General features: G+C 32.5%; 1 protein-coding gene across 1 annotated transcript; it reads left to right on the forward strand.

Moving 5' to 3' along the window:
- The first annotated feature begins 9,898 nt into the window (after positions 1 to 9,898).
- LOC140439172 (uncharacterized) lies at positions 9,899 to 19,900 on the forward strand. The gene is made up of 5 exons (XM_072528910.1): positions 9,899 to 10,039; positions 11,332 to 11,571; positions 12,253 to 12,375; positions 12,466 to 12,675; positions 17,968 to 19,900. Exons 1-5 carry the CDS (start codon positions 9,992 to 9,994, stop codon positions 18,313 to 18,315), a joined length of 969 nt encoding a protein of 322 aa, XP_072385011.1. The 5' UTR covers positions 9,899 to 9,991; the 3' UTR covers positions 18,316 to 19,900.
- Positions 19,901 to 19,928: the final 28 nt, after the last annotated feature.

Consider the following 19,928-nt stretch of genomic DNA (forward strand, 5'->3'; position numbering starts at 1 on the left):
ATTCCCAAAAACTTGCCTGACGACACCGTAGCTATTTGCATGTTGTTAAAAATAAGGTGAAGGTTTTCCAAGTATTTTTGTTTATTGTGAAAATGTATAACTGTTTATTGTGAAAATGTATCATCCGCATATATAGTGAAATTTACCGCTCTGTCCACTTGTACGATGTCGTTAATGTAGACTACAAAGAAAATTGTTCCTATTATAGATCCTTGGGGAACACTCATGTTTGTAGTAACAAGTCTAGAGCTACAACTGGTCACACAATCCTCGATCCTCGTCTGCAGGCTCACATATTGTTGTCTATTGTTTAGAAATGACATAATCCACTGTAAAGAGTTTCCTGTAATACCTATCTGTTTTAGTTTTTTAAATAATATTTCATGGTTGACACAGTCAAATGTCCTACTAAGATCACAAAATATTCCAATAGGACATTCGCCTGCATCAATCAAACTGGTTAAATGAGCATAAAATGCATGGACTGCCGTATTAGTAGATTTATTTTCTTGAAATCCATGTTGATTTATAGTTATGATATTATTGTTTTTTAGATAACCATTTAATCTCTTTAAATATCCATACTCAAATACCTTTGAAAATATACTGGGAATTGTTATAGGCCTATAATTGCTGACCAGTTTTGGATCTCCTTTTTTAAAAATGGGAACTACTTTGCCTGTCTTTAAGTCATTAGGAAAATCCCCATTGCAAAAAGACAAATTGGTGAGATAAGTTAAAGGATTGATTATAAAAGATAAAACTTTTTTCACCAAAAATGCAGGTATTTCGTCAAAACCACTAGAGGATTTGTTTTTAAGTTTACTTTGCAGGAGTTCGATCAGTTACTGCCCAGTAAATAGGTACAATTGAAAGAAATTTTCATGATCTGTAATAATTGACTGACTGTCTTTGTCTACTGTATTACCTAAAATTTTCGACACGATATCAATGGGTGCATTTTTAAAAAATGTGTTAAAAGTGCATGCTACCTCTTGGGGATCTGTTATTATATTATTATCATCATACATTAAAAAAGTATTAGCATTGCTATTAGCACTTTTTGAAAAATCATTGACAATTTTCCACGTGATTTTATTGGGATTATCAGACGAAGTAATGATTTTCTGGTAATAATCTTTTCTTGTTTTGGTCAAAAGTTTTCTATGTTTTTTCCTTTGTTGTTGATAAAAATCTCTAAGAATTGGTACTGCCCTTGATAAAGCGTGTAAATTTCTTAATTCAAAACTAGACTTTCGCACTTCACTATTAATCCATTTATTTTTAGTTGTTTTGATTTTTTTTCCTTGTTAATGGAAAGCTATTATTAAAATGATACAAAAAGATATTTATAAAAGCTTGAAATGCTAGATTAGTGTCTAAGATTCTATAAACATTATTCCAGTTTTCGTTAATGAGGTTAACGATAAAGTGATTTATTGATTCCTCACCAAATTGTCTTTTTTGTATAAAGTATGACAATTCCGTTTCAAAGTCAAGTTCCACTAAAACCGTTCTGTGATCTGATACAGTGTTGTCAAGTACACATGACAAACCGGAGTTCGAGTAATTTACAAATACATTATCTAACGTTGTAACGCTGGTATCCGTGATCCTAGTTGGCCAATTGACAAGATTAAAATTAATATTAAAATTCAGTAAAACATTGAGTAGATTAACATGGTCGTTAGTCATATGTCTGGTATCTACATTAAAATCGCCACATATTACAAAACGTATATTTGGTTTATATAAATAATTTAAAATACCTTCGAGGTTAACTTCAAAAGGTGTTTCCAGATGTTACTCAAAATTACAGAAACCATGATTGGTAGATCGAACGGGCTATATTGGCTAAATATAGATGTAAATGAATTAAATTTCAAAATTCAAAAAGAAATTACAGGCGAATTAAGGATATAAATCAGTTGATTCGGCTACTAACCAAGATGATGTCGTCAACTGTATATTCACCAGGTAATCAAACAAAAAACGTTGTATATCATAAAGCACTGCAATAAAAATAAAACAGATTTTTGTTAATAATTATGATTTACTTGATTTACAATAAAGCGATTTAAGCTCTCTGATTCTGAGTCTGAGCTGACCCTCACACACCGCCCTATCATCATGGTGACGGTTCTGTTCAGGAGAATTAAAGAAATAAACTGCCATATTCCAAATCTATGTGACAGAACGAAGTCTGTCGGGTCCGCTAGTACAATTATAAAATTAAAAGCACACAAACTAATAGATATCGAGTATCTAGGTAGTCTAGATAGTATCTATCGTATACATTTCTTATAAATTGGAGGAATGCTTTGGGGAAACAGTAAACGAGACTCTTAACCGCTATTCCTAATAAATTAAACAAAATTAAGTTGCAACCCTTCACAAACACCTGTCTAGGATAGGCGAAGAGATTATGAAGTGATGGCACGACCAATTCCTCGTCCTATGTTCCTTTGTATTTTCATCAAGAGCGAGTAAACATCAGATTACTACAACCAAGGACTTTAAGTGTAAATCAGTCGCAATTTACTTACTAATACCGTATTAGTTCCTTTTGAGATCTACAAATTAACCCATTAAAGTGAAAAAGCTTATAGGATAGTCCAGTGGAAAAAAAAAACTTGAATTGTATTTGATTTCAAATTGGAACATTTTCCAAATCAAAATTTAGATGAAAAAAATTATTTTTTTATAATTATTACAATATAATATAGTTACAGTTAATAAAAATTAGTAAAGGGTGTTTTTTTAGAGGTATAGAATTTTAAAATGGAATAAAACAAAGATGATTTTTTAAATTGACATGAAATTGACTTTATTCAAAAGATAATCTTTTAACATTATAATTTAAATATGATTTTTGGCGCATGACCAATGGCGTATTAGAGGTCCAATTTTTGATGACTTTTTCCAACATGTGTGGCCGTATAGGTATAGGCAATAACGCGGCGAATGTTGTTCTCCAAGTGGTCAATCGTTTCAGGCTTTTCGGCGTAGACTAGCGACTTTACATATCCTCACAGAAAATAGTCTGGCCATTCACGGGTCCGAAACGTGAAACTATGCGGTTACCAAAATTTCTTTCAATAAATCAATTATGGCACGAGCTGTGTGACATGTTCCGCCGTCTTGTTGAAACCACAGCTCCTGCACATCATGTTTGTTCAAATAAGAAATAAAAATGTCAGTAACCATGGCCCTATAGCGGTCACCATTGACTGTAAAGTTCTGGCCAGCATTTTTCATGAAGAAGTACGGCCCAATAATTCCATCAGCCGACATAACACACCAAACAATCAGTTTTTCTCTCAGTAATGGTGTCTCAACATACACTTGAGAATTATCTTTACTCCAAATACGGCAGTTTTGTTTGTTGACATAGCCATTCAACCAAAAGTGAGCTTCATCCCTAAGCAAAATTTGCTTATGAAAATCAGGAAAACGGCAATCTCGTTTTGGGCTCATTAACAGAATCTACGCCTTGCTAAGTGATCGTGTAGCGTTAATTCTTGCTCTAGTTGGATTTTGTAATCACGCAAACCAAGATCTTTGCGCAAAATCTTCCATGAAATGGATGGACACATATCTAACTGCTGTGCATGATGGCGGATAGACTGATTCGGGTCTTTCTCTAGGCTACGCTCTACATCAGCAACAATTTCTTCTCTACGCACTATACGACATGTCTTTGGATGCTTATTATCATTTAGAGTAAACTTAATGGTTAATCGAATTAATTACTCTAATGCTGTGGCGCACTTAGGGGGGATTTTGGGATTTAAATCCCCTCCTCCAGGGCATATAAAGTAAAAAGTATATAAAGAATAGTAAAAAAATGTAACTTGTCTTTCACACACAATACAAAAAATCCAAAACACTAATTGAATAATTAAATTACCACTTTTGAATATGTAGAACACAATAAATATTGTATAAACACACAATAATTAATAATATTTTTCATTATATTTAGATATAGATACCTAATATTAGGCTTATGACAAAAGTATACAGAACGAGTCTGTTGCGAGTAGCATGCGCCTACAGGACTATATCTGGCCTTGTGGACTATCACGGGTTGTGTTACTCTGCATGTGTTAGCAGTAGAAAAGAGACATCCCTATGAGAGAAGAGAGCATTTGACAACAGCTATAAAAAAAAGAAGAAAGGGAAAGATCAATGGAAAGATAGCAAGAAGAGTGAAACAACAAGAAAGATGTTGCCCAGTGGACCAAGATGCTGATCCCGAGCCTAAGGGACTGGGTAAATTGTCTGTTTTAGGGCGTATCTTCATGGGTTCAGAAAGACAGATACAGATAAATGCGTATACTGCGGATATTCCGACATGGTTACTCACACAATGCTGGAGTGTAATAGATGTACAGTGGAGAGCAACATAATGTATAAAGAAATAGATATGAACCCTGTGACTGTAAGAGAGATTATCGTGAAGATGACGGGAAATACGGAGGGATGGAATAGTGTTTACAATTACATCCGAGCAGTCATTAAAAAGAAAGAAGAAGAAGAAAAACACCAAGAGGGCCAACGACAGAGATGAGATCTAATTACTATTTTAATGGGAATAAGCCACAATTAAAGGTTAAAATAAGTTTATTGACGTTTGAATCTTTGATCTTTGATCTTGCACTGATAACTTGTTTATACTCCAACAATTAATAGAAAAAAGAATAGCGCTTGGTACATCTAGCCTTCATCGACCTAGAAAAGGCGTATGATACAGTTCCAAGATTTAAATTGTGGCAAGCTTTACAACAACTCGACATTAGTCCATACCTTTTAGGAATAATCACAGAAGTATACAGGGATAACACTACTTACCTAAAAATCGGAAATAGACTATCAGAGCCAATAAAAGTAACTAACGGACTAAAACACGGATACAGTATGTCACCCTTACTGTTTAATTTACATATTGAAGCAACCTTCCAAAATTGGAAAAACCACTGCCAGGGAATGGGAATCCCCATAGGAAATGACGTACTGTTCTCCCTGAACTTTGCCGATGACCAAGTCGTCCTAGCTCAAGATTCGTGATCAGCATGCAAAATTAACTGCTAAATGATATCCATGTCGACATTTGATGAACTAAAAATTGCATTCCGGTTTTGAGGTCGACTTCCGGTTTCGTTTTTATTAGTCAAATCAATAGAGAATTCAACGTAGAGTTCAAAAATGTAAGTTCACGAAATTATCATTTATAGTTTTCGAGTTATTGATAAAAATATTTTTACTTCCTGTCATTGTATATATTGTATATTTTTCTCGCAAAATAAAAATTTCATTTAAAAAACTCGATGTCGAGTTGTTCCGCTAGTAATTAATAAAATACTATTTTTTTAATAATGAAACATTTAAAATTCAGTATACCTACTGATATATTAAATTTTCTAAATGAAACGTTCTAAATGAAATTCTAATAATAGGATTATGTATTATATTTTATGTATTATATTTTAAATTATATTATATTATGTATTATATTTTAAATTTAACGTAAGTTAATTGTTAATTAGAAAGAGTTACTGGGGCTTAAGAATAAGGCGTTTAACAACAAAGATCTAATCAAAAACTACTAGTTATGAACATAACATTAGTATGACCGAATATAAAACAAACATGAAGGAATTATTAGAACATATATTAAATTCAAAATTATATTATATTATAGCAGTAATCATTAAATAAAATATTTTAAGCAATTTTTTCCCAATTTTTTCCAAGCAAAACTCCTCTTTTAAAAATTTTCTCAATCGGTTCGCCATCTGTTGGTAAAAACTTGTACCACTCTCGAATGTCTTGTAGATCCCAGTCTCTCGAAAATGTCTAGACTGTGACTAATACATACAACAGTATATTCGTATTTAAATAACCCAAAAGGGACGGTATCAACTGAATGAAATTTGCAGAGAAACGAAAAAACAATTTAAAAAATGTTTTAAATGTTTCTGTTTTTTAATTATATGTATATCATTAATTATAATTATTAATTCATTCAGTTTAACCCTTTCATAAATTATGAATATGTTAGATTGCAATTTTGTACTTGTCAATATATATATGTATAGTATATTATCATTTTTTTACAAATTTTTGGTCCCAACTAGAATTTTATACAAAGTGACCTTTACGAAATATATGAACTAAAATACTTGTCGACATACAACATGTACATGTACATTGTGTGTGGACGGTATAAAATCTTTGTGGACTTAAAAATATTTACAACAAAACTACTGAGGATAATATAATTTGTAATAATTGTTGTTTTTATTTAAACATACGTATATGTAACATTTAGCGCATTTTATTCGTGACCATCCTTTACAACCTGGAAATTTACATCTAGAAGCAAAGTAGGTATTTTCCTTGGACAAGGAAAGAGGTATTTTCCATCACAGAGAGAGAACCACCAAGAATCAGAGATACGGTTAAAAGCTCTTTTCCCCTCCATCGCTTCCGCGAGTTTCAAACGCGACCGATTTTGAGGACCACATTTTGATGCTTTGTGGGCGATTCAGTTGGAAGTCAATCTTTTTCGAATTTAAAACAAAACTTTAAAGTATGTGCTTTCAAATGAAGCTAATTGGGTCCCTTAATTATTATATACTGGCACAGGACCGACAAACATGGAAGGCAATAGTAAACGCGGCAAAGGCTCACGAAGAGTTGTAGCGCCATTGATGATGATGATGAAAGATGCTAGTTTTCCAAATATGAAAAAAAAATTTTCCTGTAGGCAATAGTTAACAAGGTATTCTAATCGTTTATAAGCAAAAAAATCGACATGTTGTTGCAAAGTAATTTTGCAATATTTAAAACCGTTTTTCTTATTTTTTTTATAATATTGATAAAATAAACCTTCTTCTTTCATAAGCTGTTCATAGAATTACTGTAGGTTTATTATTTTCTGACATATTGTTGCAAAAAAAATTATTTTTGATAAACAAATAAAATAACTTTTAAACTATTTGACCGATCGCTTTGAAGTTTTGATCAAATTTTAACCACAAGACTAAATCCTTTATGTAATATAAAGATTCTAAGTTCATTTTTAAAAAGGTTATTTATAAAAATTAATAATTAATGACTTATTTTGCAATTTTCTAAGCAACACCTAAGGATAGAGATATTTAAAAAACGGCATTTTGTAGGTTTTTATATGACTCATAAGTTTCTTACACTCAATTTTTTTTTTTTAATTGTTCATCTTTTGGTGATAGACGAAAAAGCAAAGATTGACCGTTTTTTAATCTTAATTTGTTGATATCTAATTTAGGCCAAAAAAATCGAGTGCAGGAAACATATAGGTTCTTAGTATAGAGATCTATACTACTCAAAATAACTGTCGTTAGCCTGGAGGAGTCTGTGTCACAAACAGGGTACTTTTTACTTATTTCCCTGAATTATATCCTTTCGTGATTCATCGTGATTTTACTTCATCTGGAATTTTAGTTAAATGTTAAGTTAAAGGTTAAAAAAATAAAATGAGTGGCAGTCGGAATATCAGTTACGATTGTTACCATCAAGCAAAAAACAACTTATAAATTCTTAGTTAACGTTTAAATATACTGTTACGATAAATATCATGGCCTAAATTAACTGTAAATATAATATGATGACTAATTCTGTTTTGTTGTAGAAATTTCGGCGAAGGATCTAGAACCAAATTATGGTGAATCAGACCGGTCTGAGCTTCTGGTTCCATCGATGCAAGATCGACGCTGTTCTCGAATATCAGGATTTCATATATAACAACGGAACTTTAATTGAGGAGGAAATTTGATTTTGAAGACGCGCTCGTGATTTAAATGTTACGCTCGCCTATATAAATTATGTATTGTTCGTTAAATAAATTAATATAAATAAAAAAATAAATTAAATTCGTAAGTGCTATAAATATTGAACCTTTTAATAAATTCACAACAATACGCTGAAATAATGCTACTTAATAAATCAAATTTTGAGCTGAGCAAGCGAGACAGCCTTGATTAAAATTGAATAGTATTTAGCAGAAGCGATATGGACCGTGATTTATTCCACTGTTAATGTTCCCTTTATTAACAATCAAAATGAACATAATTTTATAGGATAAAATGGTCGCCTGAGATAAAATTGTCTATCTCGAGTGGCGTACTGAGTTACGTCGTTAATGGAAAATCCTCCTTTCGTCTGCTAACTAACGTCTTTTGAGTCTTCTTTCTTCTTGTAACACTGACCATAAGTTTTTATACAAAGTATCTTTAAAATTCAAAACAAATAACCAAAGATACAATTGTTGTTACGTAAACCAACAATTAGAACACTAATGATAAATCACCTACAAACTAACCATGAATAGGTATCTAATAAAAAAATCTTCTTCTTCCTCTTTATAAGCAAGTCTGCATGTTCATTGACGGATTAATACCTCTATGGACGGTTGTCACTCCATCTTTTGCGCGATACTTCTGCCGATTGGTGACTTATCTGTTGCTATTTTGACAACACAGGTCTCCCCCATACTACTTATGAGGTTATTCCATTACTTTTTCTCTATTTTGTGTTCGTTCATTTTTACCCTGTACGTTACATTTTCCTCTAATGTCTTCACTTCTCTTTTGATCTCTTAACGTATTTCCTGTAATTCTACTCAGTATTCTCATTTCTGCCATTTTCAGTAGCCTTTTTGTTGTGGTTGTGTCGGGTGTTGCTTCTGAGGCATATGTCATTATTGGTCTTACACTGTCTTTATAAATTCTAGACTTCATCTCAGTGTTAATGTATCTGTTTCGCCATATAGTGTTATTACGGCATCCTGCCAGTCTTTTTACTTTTTGTACTTGATCTCTCAATTCTTTGTCCAGGTCTCCATTGCTAGACAGTGTAATTCCCAGGTATTTTATTTCCATTACTTGTTCAATGCTGATGCCGTTAACTTCTATTTTACATCTGGTTGATTCTTTGCTGATTACTATTGTTTTAGTTTTCTAAGATGAGATTGTCATATTAAATTATTTTGCTCTTATGTTAAATCTGTGGACGAGTCTTTGCAGACTATCTTCATATTGGGCTATCAATATTGCGTCGTCTGCGTAACAGAGTATTTTATTTCGATGCTTCCCATTCTGTATCCTCTTCCTTTGTTAACGCTTTTGATGATTTCCCTTGTTTCCTTGATTTGACAAGTCCCCTTGTCTTATTCCGCTGCCTATTTCTATAAGTTCTGTAAATTGTACATCTATTCTGACTTCCATTTTGTTGTTTTGATCAATGTATTCGATAGTTTTTATAATATTTAGGAGAACTTCTCTATTATACAGAAGATGGAATTCATCTGTGAGTCTTATTCTGTCAAACGCTTTCTTAAAGTCAATCAGACACAGAAATGCTGGTCTCTAGTGATTTCTCAGTAATTTGCTTTATAACGAATATTGCATCTGTACACGTTCTTTTACTACGAAAACCCTGTTGTCCATCTGCTAAACTTTTAGGGTAGTATTTAACAGGTTTATACCTCTGTAGTTTTCTGGCTGCTTTTTATCTATGTAAAAAATGTAGTTTTAGTAGTAAAAAAATAAGTTAAAGGCTTAAACTTGGCTAAAATATACGAATGTAGCATTATTGACGTTGCAGTATTATTGACAACCAAATCGGTGGGCATGATCCTTTCTTTTATATCTGTTATTCTATTTCTGCTTCTGCCATAATGTTTTGTTGCGAAAGCCATTCCGCAAAAAACATAATTTTAAAAAATCAAATTTATCCAGCAACTGACAACACTATAAGCTAGTGTGTCAGTAGGCTAAAGGCCATAGTACAGAAGAAAAAGAAGATTGTATCTGTTTTATATAGATGTAAATATCTTAGAAGTAATAACGTTGCCATACAAACAAAATTTGTTTATAACAATCTTAAACGTCTAATTAAATTGTTGCCTTGAGTTTTGATTAAATTCCAGACCATTTTAGAATTTTCAATGGAAACACAAAAGGAAATATATAATCCCAAGCAACGCAGAGATGGGGTAACTATTGTATTGTATATTTTGTTACTTTTTATTCTCGTAAGCTTAAAACTCCGGTTATTGGACCGTCGTATTTCAATACGAAGTTCATCCACGATTTTATTAGTGTTGAGGGTTCATTTGAGGGTTTGTATGGGTTCGTTTTTATGAAAATAAAATTTCCGCAACTTTTCCAAGGTAAAATTTTTCGTTTTTGTCGTGAAAACTAATAAACTTTTAAGTAGCATGAAGGACAAAATCACGAACACTGACCTATTAACATTAATGTTTGATAATGGGATATGGATAAGGTTATAATTAACACGCTTATTGCAACAGTAGCCCTTATGCTAAAGAATTATGCTCTAGCAATAGAGATTCCATAGCGATCGGTCAATGGAAGTGCTACAATTTTATTGATCTCATGAGAAAATCGTAAAAAATGGCAAAAATCAGGCAATAGTTATTTATTTAACAGCCAGCGCGTCCCCCTCTTTTAGACCATTATTAATGTCAAAGAACGTAGAGCTTTCTCCTTCACGTCTTACTCATGAGTTTACGTTTTGCATTGTTAGTTATATGAACTAACTTAGGTAGGATCCCAAAGTCTATCATTGTATTATATAATGCAGTTTTATTCACACTGTCATAGGCTGCTTTAAAGTCGAAGAAGAGATATTGTGTATCTATGTTAGATTCTAGTGGCTTTTCCAGAATCTGTCTATGTGCTTGAATTTGATGTGTAGTTGACTTTCTAGCAGTAAATCCGCATTGATATCGAACAACAGTATCCTTTGTAAAATGTTTATCTTTCAAACAATACATTGCCGAAGATTTTATACGCAGTTGCTAACAGAGAAATGCCTCTGTAGTTCTTACAATCGAGTGTATCACCCTTTATATGCAACGGACATATTATTCCCTTTAGCCACTCTTCTGGTACCAATTCATTCTGCCATATAAGTATTGTTAGATAAAATTAAATTATGGAAAGAATTTTTTACCAAGTAACAAAAAATAAAATTTGTTTAATTTATTTATGTTTGTATTTTGAGGACGATTTCCGAAGTAGAAATTGAAACGTCAATAAACTTAGTTTAACCTTTAATTATGACGTATTCCCATTAAAATAGTAATTAATCACAGGTTAATATCATTCATACAAATTAAATATAAAGTGTTATTCTCATTACAATCAATTGTGGTTTCATCTCACATAAAATAAAATTCTTTAATTCAAATTCACAACCAACCCTAATTATAATATTTTTCGATTGTACTATAGAATTAAAGTTTAAATTGTTCTCTTCTAGTTACCAAACAGATTTATTAATTCTGCTGGTAATTTGAATTTAAATCAAAGTTCCTACAAAATTCCTAATTCTTCAGAAGAACCCATGGACTTAAGTATTTCGCAGGAAAATTTGACATACTATCACAGAAGAAGTGAAAATAGACAACGCTTTACCACAACAAATCTTGACAATGAACCTAAATATAAAATATATGAAGAATCTACCGAAGTTCCCTCAGAAAGTGTTTCAAATTTTAAGGTATGTTTATGTATAGAAATTGTTTCTTGATTTTTGGTTAAGCTTTAATAAGACTGGGTCTTCCGAAGTCTTCATAACATTGCCCCCTCTCCTGTATCAGATGGTGATCCCTCTATCAGAGGTGTAGATTTACACCCGGGGATGTGTTTCCGTATTTGGCTTTTTGATCTTGTGATTTTCGTTCTTCTTACCCTTATGTTTTTCTGTGTGTTAGGTTGCTAATTCCTAACGCCACAACCCCCGTTTGGAGGACCTTTGCTTCAGCCGTCCATTCTATATCTTACAGATACAGTTAGGAAATGCTTCGCAATGCTGCTAAAAATATAATAATTGAATCCTGACTAGATCTGATCCTGATCCAGACATTAGTCTCATAGTTCAAGACGTTAAGGTATTTGACTGAGCAATGTGGGACAGTAGCCCTAGGATTAAAGCATTTCCAAGAATTAAAAGAAGAAATAAGCAGATCAAACCAAAGTAAAAAATCGGACTCCTTGTAATCCAGAAACCAGACGCATATTATTTATGAAAATGATGACCGGGTTTTTGGACCATTGGTGAACTTAAAAATTGCTTTAGTTTAATGACTGAACATTTTTTACAAAACTAATACAGAAAACACAACTTATTGTCTTATATTTGTTGACCTATATAATTTAATATATTTTTTCTATTATTTAGAAACAAATCGTCCAATTGGGGAATAGTCCAGAAATGTTAAGTCAGCACAATCAACATAACTGTGTCTCTGGAAAAAGAAAACGTGAGAAATTTGTTTATACAAATGAAGGAAAACTTGTTATGGTAAGCATGTTCCAAGAACAAAGCTTAAAACTTGATTTTTATTGTACCAGTTATTATATTAATATATATACTAATAACTGCTTATTATAGGTATCCGAAGAAGACACTCGATGTCCACAAAATTTAACCCAAGCTACGCAACTTGAAATTTTGAAAGCGGCCAAAACCCTTTTTACTAAGCGAACTAGGACACTATATCAATGGATCTACCCAACGGCTTCTAAACAAGAAATACGAAGTACCGTTCTTACATTGTGGGATTCTTTGAACGAGAGTGAAAAAAATTTTTATGTATCGCAGGTAATTAATTCGTATTGGAATGCTATAATTATTGTGCTACCAGTATTGAAAGTGGCAGGAAAAGAGATTCGGTTGTTTCTGCATGCATTTCACTAGCTCAGTTTTTGAGCCATATTGTTTTTTTTTCTTCCTGACGCCTTCATCTGAATATATTTCTTTACATTACTACATATTGAACTGTTTTTATTAATCTAATTTATTGTTTTTTTGTTTATTATCAAAGGTTCTACACTTATAACACTTACAAGTTTATTTAAAGTCTTTATTTGTACAATATAACTAATTTATTTTACACTAATAATTATATAATTTATCTAAGTGCGTTACATTTTAAAACTCGACGCGATGTTCAAAAACCAACTAACGTTCCTTTAAATAAAATGTCCCATATATATCTAAAGTGCCGTTATCGAGAATCACGGCGAAGAATCGATGACCTTCCATCGCAGGAATTGCATTAAAAAAGGTTTTTTTTATATCGGAGGGGGACCCATACGTCTAGAAACTCGTCGGCCTTCCTAACCTTTGGCGAAAAGACTGGAAGGTCACGCCATACTGGTTTTTTATGGCGGCTTCTACCGGCTGGTGTATGATCTAGAAAATACTTAAATAGAAAAGATATTAGTAATAAATATGTTTACAGTTTTGAGTCATATGATGCGTCATTATCTATCGTAACAATATTTAGATGTAAAAAACTGTACTTTTCTAGGTGTTTGATTACATGCTCGAAATACATTATTGTATTTATGTTCCTTCTAGAAGAATTAAGGACTCCAACCAATCCTTTCAAATAATCTAGTATTCTACATAAGGTTAAACGTATCAGTTAAAACTGTTATTTCGGTCACATTAAACATTGACTTTTTCGGAATACTTTGGACACTTTTGGATCCAAAAATTATTTCGTTGCTAAATATGATTTTTTAGTGAAAATGAGGGTCAGTTTCTAATTGCTCTAGAGCCCATTCAGCAAACACACGTCGTTAGCTATGGTCGTCTACCTTCCGCTTCTGGGTCAGTTGAATTTTGTACAGATGCAGGCCCAAGGTATAATTCCCTCGGATTTTTTCGAGGGAATTGTAACATGCCAGCGACGATGTTTTCTGCTGGTTTTACGTTTCGCTAACTCACAGATGTTGGTTGATTGTTTACTGAGCCAATGAACTCAAATTTATCCACGACCCTGCAAATAGTTGTCTCAGTGAGGACGATTATGGCGACCATAATTGCGCCTGTGCGTTGTATGAATAGAACACTTATTCTAATAAAGAAATTGTTAATATTTACACATGTTGTACTTTGTATTCATCTATAGTGATTTCTCAAAGCACACTGAATAAATGGTAGCTAGTTTGACAGATATAGCTTTAACAATATGACGGCTAGCAGCTGTCAAAGTTCGGAAGTCTCTATTGGAAGACAGACTAGTTTTCCATACCTACTATTCGCTCCGTGCGTGACTGACGCGACACCTACCGCCTTCATCTGACAGTTTTGGACCTACCAATTTTCAGGTTAAACATATGATGTTTGACATTGAAATACATGCGAAATTGACAAATATTAATAATTAACTTTTTAATTATATTTTTTCAGTTTATGTACAAAATAAATGTAGTATTAAAAACTGGGTTTCTCAAAATTCATTATAATATATCTTTTCAACCACAAACGGAAAAGAAAGGGAAAAATCTAGTACTGGCAAATCAAGTTTTTCACGTGAAAGAGCATATATTTAAAAACAGTAATAGTAAAGTTATGATATAAAAACTAAAGTCATCAGGCACTCTGGAATTAGCTTAAAGCCTTATAAAATATCATTTAAGGTAAATTATTTAAATTTTTCCTATTTCAATTGCATAAAAATGAAGTTATGTGATATTTACTTTTTCATATTAATAGCACGGATCCATCTTTTTCTTTTCTCTAATTTATATGTAATCTTTGGGAACCTATAAAAACTACACTTACTATTTTTGCTATTATTAGCACAATTAAATACGCAATATGTATTTGCACACATTTTTGATAAAATTTATGCGTAAAAAGGTAGGTCCAATTGTGTCATATTTCGCCACTACGCACGCTGGCATCGTTTCAAAGTACCCCTACCATGGTCACGCATGGAGCGAATAGGTATTATTAATATAATATCGTAAGAAAATCGAAGAATATTGTTTTGTTGATCCTTCGAATAATTTCTTAGTTTAAGATTATTTGACCATTATTTTCTTTATCTACCTGTTGGTTTAAGATCCGATTCTACTCTTATTTTCTATACCTTTTTTATTTCTGTTGTATTATCCTCATTTCATGCTTTGTTCCTTAACCCCTTAATGCATGATTTTTTTATTTTTTATAAAAAAAATCTATGATTGCAAACTTGACTTCAAGATTACGGGAAAAATAAAAAAAATCCCACTTGGTTAGTTTTTTGTATTTTTTCATTTTTTTTTTGTGTGTCATATATGGCACACTATGCATTAAAACAAGATTTAATAAGTAAAATTATTTAAAAAAATGGCATTTATTACTTTCTAATTATAATAATTATCTAGTATAAAAGTTGTAAAAACAATTTCTATCTTTCTAAGCAAAAAAAAAAATATTGAACTACAGGGATATTTGCATATTTGCCTTTCACTAAACCATAATGGAACATGACCATATCCATCTGTTCGTACATCTTGCATTGGAATATCGGTTGCTGTTCTTCTTTTCTTGTTTGTTAATTTTCCATACGACGACCCCTTTTTGTAGGAAAACCAGCTTTATTAACTTTGCATAAACACTCTGCTGCTGCCATTTTGAAATCTGCCAGAGCTAAATTATTATGCTTATTGCCACTTCTTCTCCAAAGAATGTACGCATTGACAGTCATTAAATCAATAATATCGAAAAATATACGCATGTACCATTTTTTGGATCTGTGCCATACATGTACCATATATGTGTCTTATCCTTTTTCGAAAACCATGTAACTTCAACTGTCGACATACTCCCAGCATATGTTGATAAAGTTAGATATGTTCTTTCCAAGTTACATTATTTTTATTTCTATTCTTTATTAGATTACGTTGTAATTCGTCCAAAGAAATATCATTTTCGCTATATGAACTGCTTTCTAAATCCGTTTCTGGGGCCAATATAATAGGGGAAATATCATAATCTGATAGCCCTTCGTCTTCACTACCATCTGGTATGTCCACTAGGTACCACAAGAGTTTCATCATAAAACTTCTTTGGATCCATTATCTTTTAACATTTTTTTTATTATTAAAATATTAAATAATTTTTAATACCTTTACCCCTGTTGCTAAGACGCCCATGGCCGTATTCGCAAATAGCTATGCGGGTGGGATCGTTTACCATTGGAAAGGTTTATTGCAAACTACGGACTTTCCGAACCACGGAATTCTCACGTACAGAAGGTCCTACTTATCAAAAGACGCCGCCGAAATAGTATACTTTACGGTAGGGCTTGGATTAATCCTTTCCGGTTCCAGGCGGGTTTCTTTTTAATAAATTTAGTAAACATACTCTTAAAGTATTTTATAGTATTTTTCTGTAAGAACCTAATCCAAAAGATTTCATATCTCCTCACGCTTCTTCTCGTTACTTTCTATGTCCGTTAGAAGCTTTTTATCTTCCTAGAAATGGTTACAGCCTGGCCTGTCATTTTTAAGTGGGGTTTATCCAACTTTTTTTTTGGGAAGTTTGTGAAATTTTTAGAGGAACATTACTTCTGAGAGGGCGGTCTTTGAGTAAAGACGCGTGCTTATCTTACCGTTCTCTGTGAATGTTTTCTTTAAGTGTGTATACACTTAAATATTTAAGTTTCTGAATCTAATACCATATTAGATTAAATATGGTTTAAAGATTTATTTAATAATTAACTGTTGATATCTTTCCTTGGATTTGGTCTCAGAACCTAATTATCGTTCCTTATCTCTTTTCATTTCTAGGGTTTCTTAATTTTCCCCTTGAACCCCAAAAAGTTAAGTGGCGCCCTTTTTCTATCTTATCTTATCTTTGGTAATTTTACCCATCTATCTTTTTGTTTATTTCTGTATCTTTTCTAATATATCTTATCATGTCCTATCTGTACTTATTGTTGGACAATTCGTTGGACCCATTCCCGGTTCCAAAAGCTAGTTTCGAACCCACGCCTTGCTCTCCACCAACCATCTGGCTGCCGTCCGCAGTGTCTCCATTGGTGACCTTTCTAGCACCATCCAAAAAAGATTTCCGAGGTTACAATCTAAAATAAAAAAAAAATAATATCTAGTTCAGAACGCTTATTGTGCCATATATGAAAGAGAGTTTTGCACGACAGTGCATATTGTGGCCATAAGCATATTTTTGATCACAAAATACGAAAATATAAAGAAATACGTGAAAATACTTACAGAAATTATTTCTTGAAGGTATATCCTTGATGTCGTTTTTTTTTTGTACAAAAATGTTCAGTAGAAACTTCGATAATTTAATATCAAATTGCACAATTCTTATGAACAGCTATCAGACCACGGCCATTTGCAAATTTTCGTAAAAGTTCATTTTGCTGCATTGAGATGGCGCTTTATTACCGGTTATACGAAATATGTGCTCTATATTGACATTTCATGCATAAATACTTTAAAATCAGATTTGATCTCTAACGGTTAGGTATAAAACTAAGTATTGTGCCATATATGACCCACTATGCGGTAAGGGGTTAAAGTTTTGTTTGTTGTTCTGCGAAGTACTTTCGTTTGCTGTTTTCAATAACCTTTATCTTACTTTAGTCTCCGAACAAGTCTCAACATTTACTAGTCTAATCACCATTTTATAAGGGTGACACATGAGAAATTGTACATACCTCCACCTTGTATGGAGACCCCTATAAGGAATATTAAAACCACAAAACCAGATTATGCAAATAATTAAAACATTTGTATTATTAAAAATATAGCAAATATATACAGCTATTCTCATAGCAGAACCTTTATATTCTGGTACTTATTTTATTATTAAAAATTTAAGCATCTAGTTGGTCGATTTATATTAATTGTTACGAGTTCTATTCTGCCGTTCCTAGGTAATTTTATACCCAAATATCATAGATTCCCAAAGCGATAGTATATCTAGATTTTCCCCTCAATGTATATAGATCTCTCTTTCATATGATCACAACTCTTAAAGTATTGTCGAGACTGTATACACTAAAAAATTCTCAAGTACAAGTTGGCGCAAAACTCTGATATGATGGAAACCTATGGTCTTATTTAACAAAGATCTTTTTTCTAGGTTCTTGGTTGTAATCAGAGCAGCCTTATGATTAACCCCCAATTAGAGTCAATAAGAATTCTTTCACCAGCTATTCATAAAGTTGAAACGATACCCAAATTAAGAGAACCCCAATGCAGCCTGAGCAGTCACACCAACTTCCGTATATTACCTCCTGCAAATGGAGCTAGTTCTTTAACTTTTGAGGAATTCGAAGCAATGACGGAGAGAACTAAGAGACGAAGAAGACGACAGAGAGGAGGTCATGTTAACAAGCCTAAACTTGAAGATTTTCGAGACGATCCCGAGTTGAGTCAGGAATTGGAAAAGTTTGCTGGACAATTTAATTTTAATAATTATTTATCTTAGGTTTTTGTAAATTTTTTTTAATAAGTTGAATAAATGGTTTCACACATTTTATTATTAATCTCTATTGGTCTATGTTAGATATGGTTAGGCAACCCGGACTACTAACGTGGGTATCGTTGGTTGCCTAAGGTGGAGAGACGATCATTATCGTCCTCATGTCATAGTATTATTAACACGTGTCTATTTAATGTATCTTAAAATAAAAAATAATAAAAATCCTATTGTGGAGTTTAATATGATTTGATAATATAATCCTATGCATGCAGAAACAGCATAATGATATCAATGTTCAAGAAAGGAGATAAAGAAGACTCCAACAATTATAGAGGTATAAATCTACTGAACACCGTACTTAAGCTTACCACAAGAGTCCTAAACAACAAAATCAATACACTAACAACTTTATGAGATGAACAACAAGGATTTAGATCCGAAAGATCCTGCGTAGATACCGTATTTGTACTAATACAAATTACAGAAAAGGCCATCAAGTACAATAAACCAACATACCTATGTTTTATAGACCTGACAAAGGCTTTTGATCGCATCCAAGTCGAAGACGTCTTACACCTACTGTATAAAAGAAGCATATCAATCAATATTATACAAACCATCGAAAACATCGACTTCCATAATCGAATGCAGGCAAAGATAAATGGAAAACTAACACAGTGTATACGAGTACAAAGCGGAGTCAGATAGGTTGACTCGTTAAGCCCACTTCTATTTAATATATTATTGGACGAAATAATACAAGCAGTACGTAAAGGTCATGGTTACAGAATGGGAAACAAAAAAAAACAAATATTTTGTTATGCAGATGACGCCTCGTTAATCGCCGAGACAGAAGACGAGCTACAAAGATTAACACACATCTTCAATACAACAGCCATGAAATACAATATAATATCAGCAGAAAAAAACAAATTTATGACAACATTTAAGTACCCACTACGATGTAAAATCGAAATTGATGGAAAAATAATAAAGCAGCAAGCAAGGTTTAGATATTCGGAAATAGATATAACTAGTTACGGAGATGTTGAAAAAGAAGTACAACAAAGCTTAAAAGCAAGTAAAGCGGCGGGATATCTTATGACAAGACACAAAAACCAGAATCTATAAAGCAGCAATTAGACCTATAATAACATACACGGCGAAGACAAGACCTGGCACATCTAAAACGAGACTACTACTAGAAACAACATAGATGAAAATACTCCGACGAATACCAGGAAAAAGTCTGTTGGTCAGGCCCGTTCCGTCTATATTTCTTTGACTCGTCCTTTAGTGTATTTGCCGCGTGTATATTAATACACCGTAATTACCGTTTAGATTTTATGACATTAATTGTATTTTATTTTGGCAGATGTTAAATAGTAAGCCGTCGAGCCGTACATCCAGATCGCAGCCGCAGGATTGGCAGCTTATTTTTATTGATTGAAATATAACTTTACTTTGTTATTTATTTGTTCCAAATATATAATTTGTTTTAATTTAAACCTGAGTTTTACTGAGTCTGTTATCTAAAAGAGCTACCAACCACAAGTTGAGTTCTTACTGAAAAATATGTTTTCCTCCAGATTGTTTATCAATGTCTGTTATCCACTTTG

Source organism: Diabrotica undecimpunctata, chromosome 4 (assembly GCF_040954645.1).
Source record: "Diabrotica undecimpunctata isolate CICGRU chromosome 4, icDiaUnde3, whole genome shotgun sequence".
NCBI classification, from domain to species: Eukaryota; Metazoa; Arthropoda; class Insecta; order Coleoptera; family Chrysomelidae; genus Diabrotica; species Diabrotica undecimpunctata.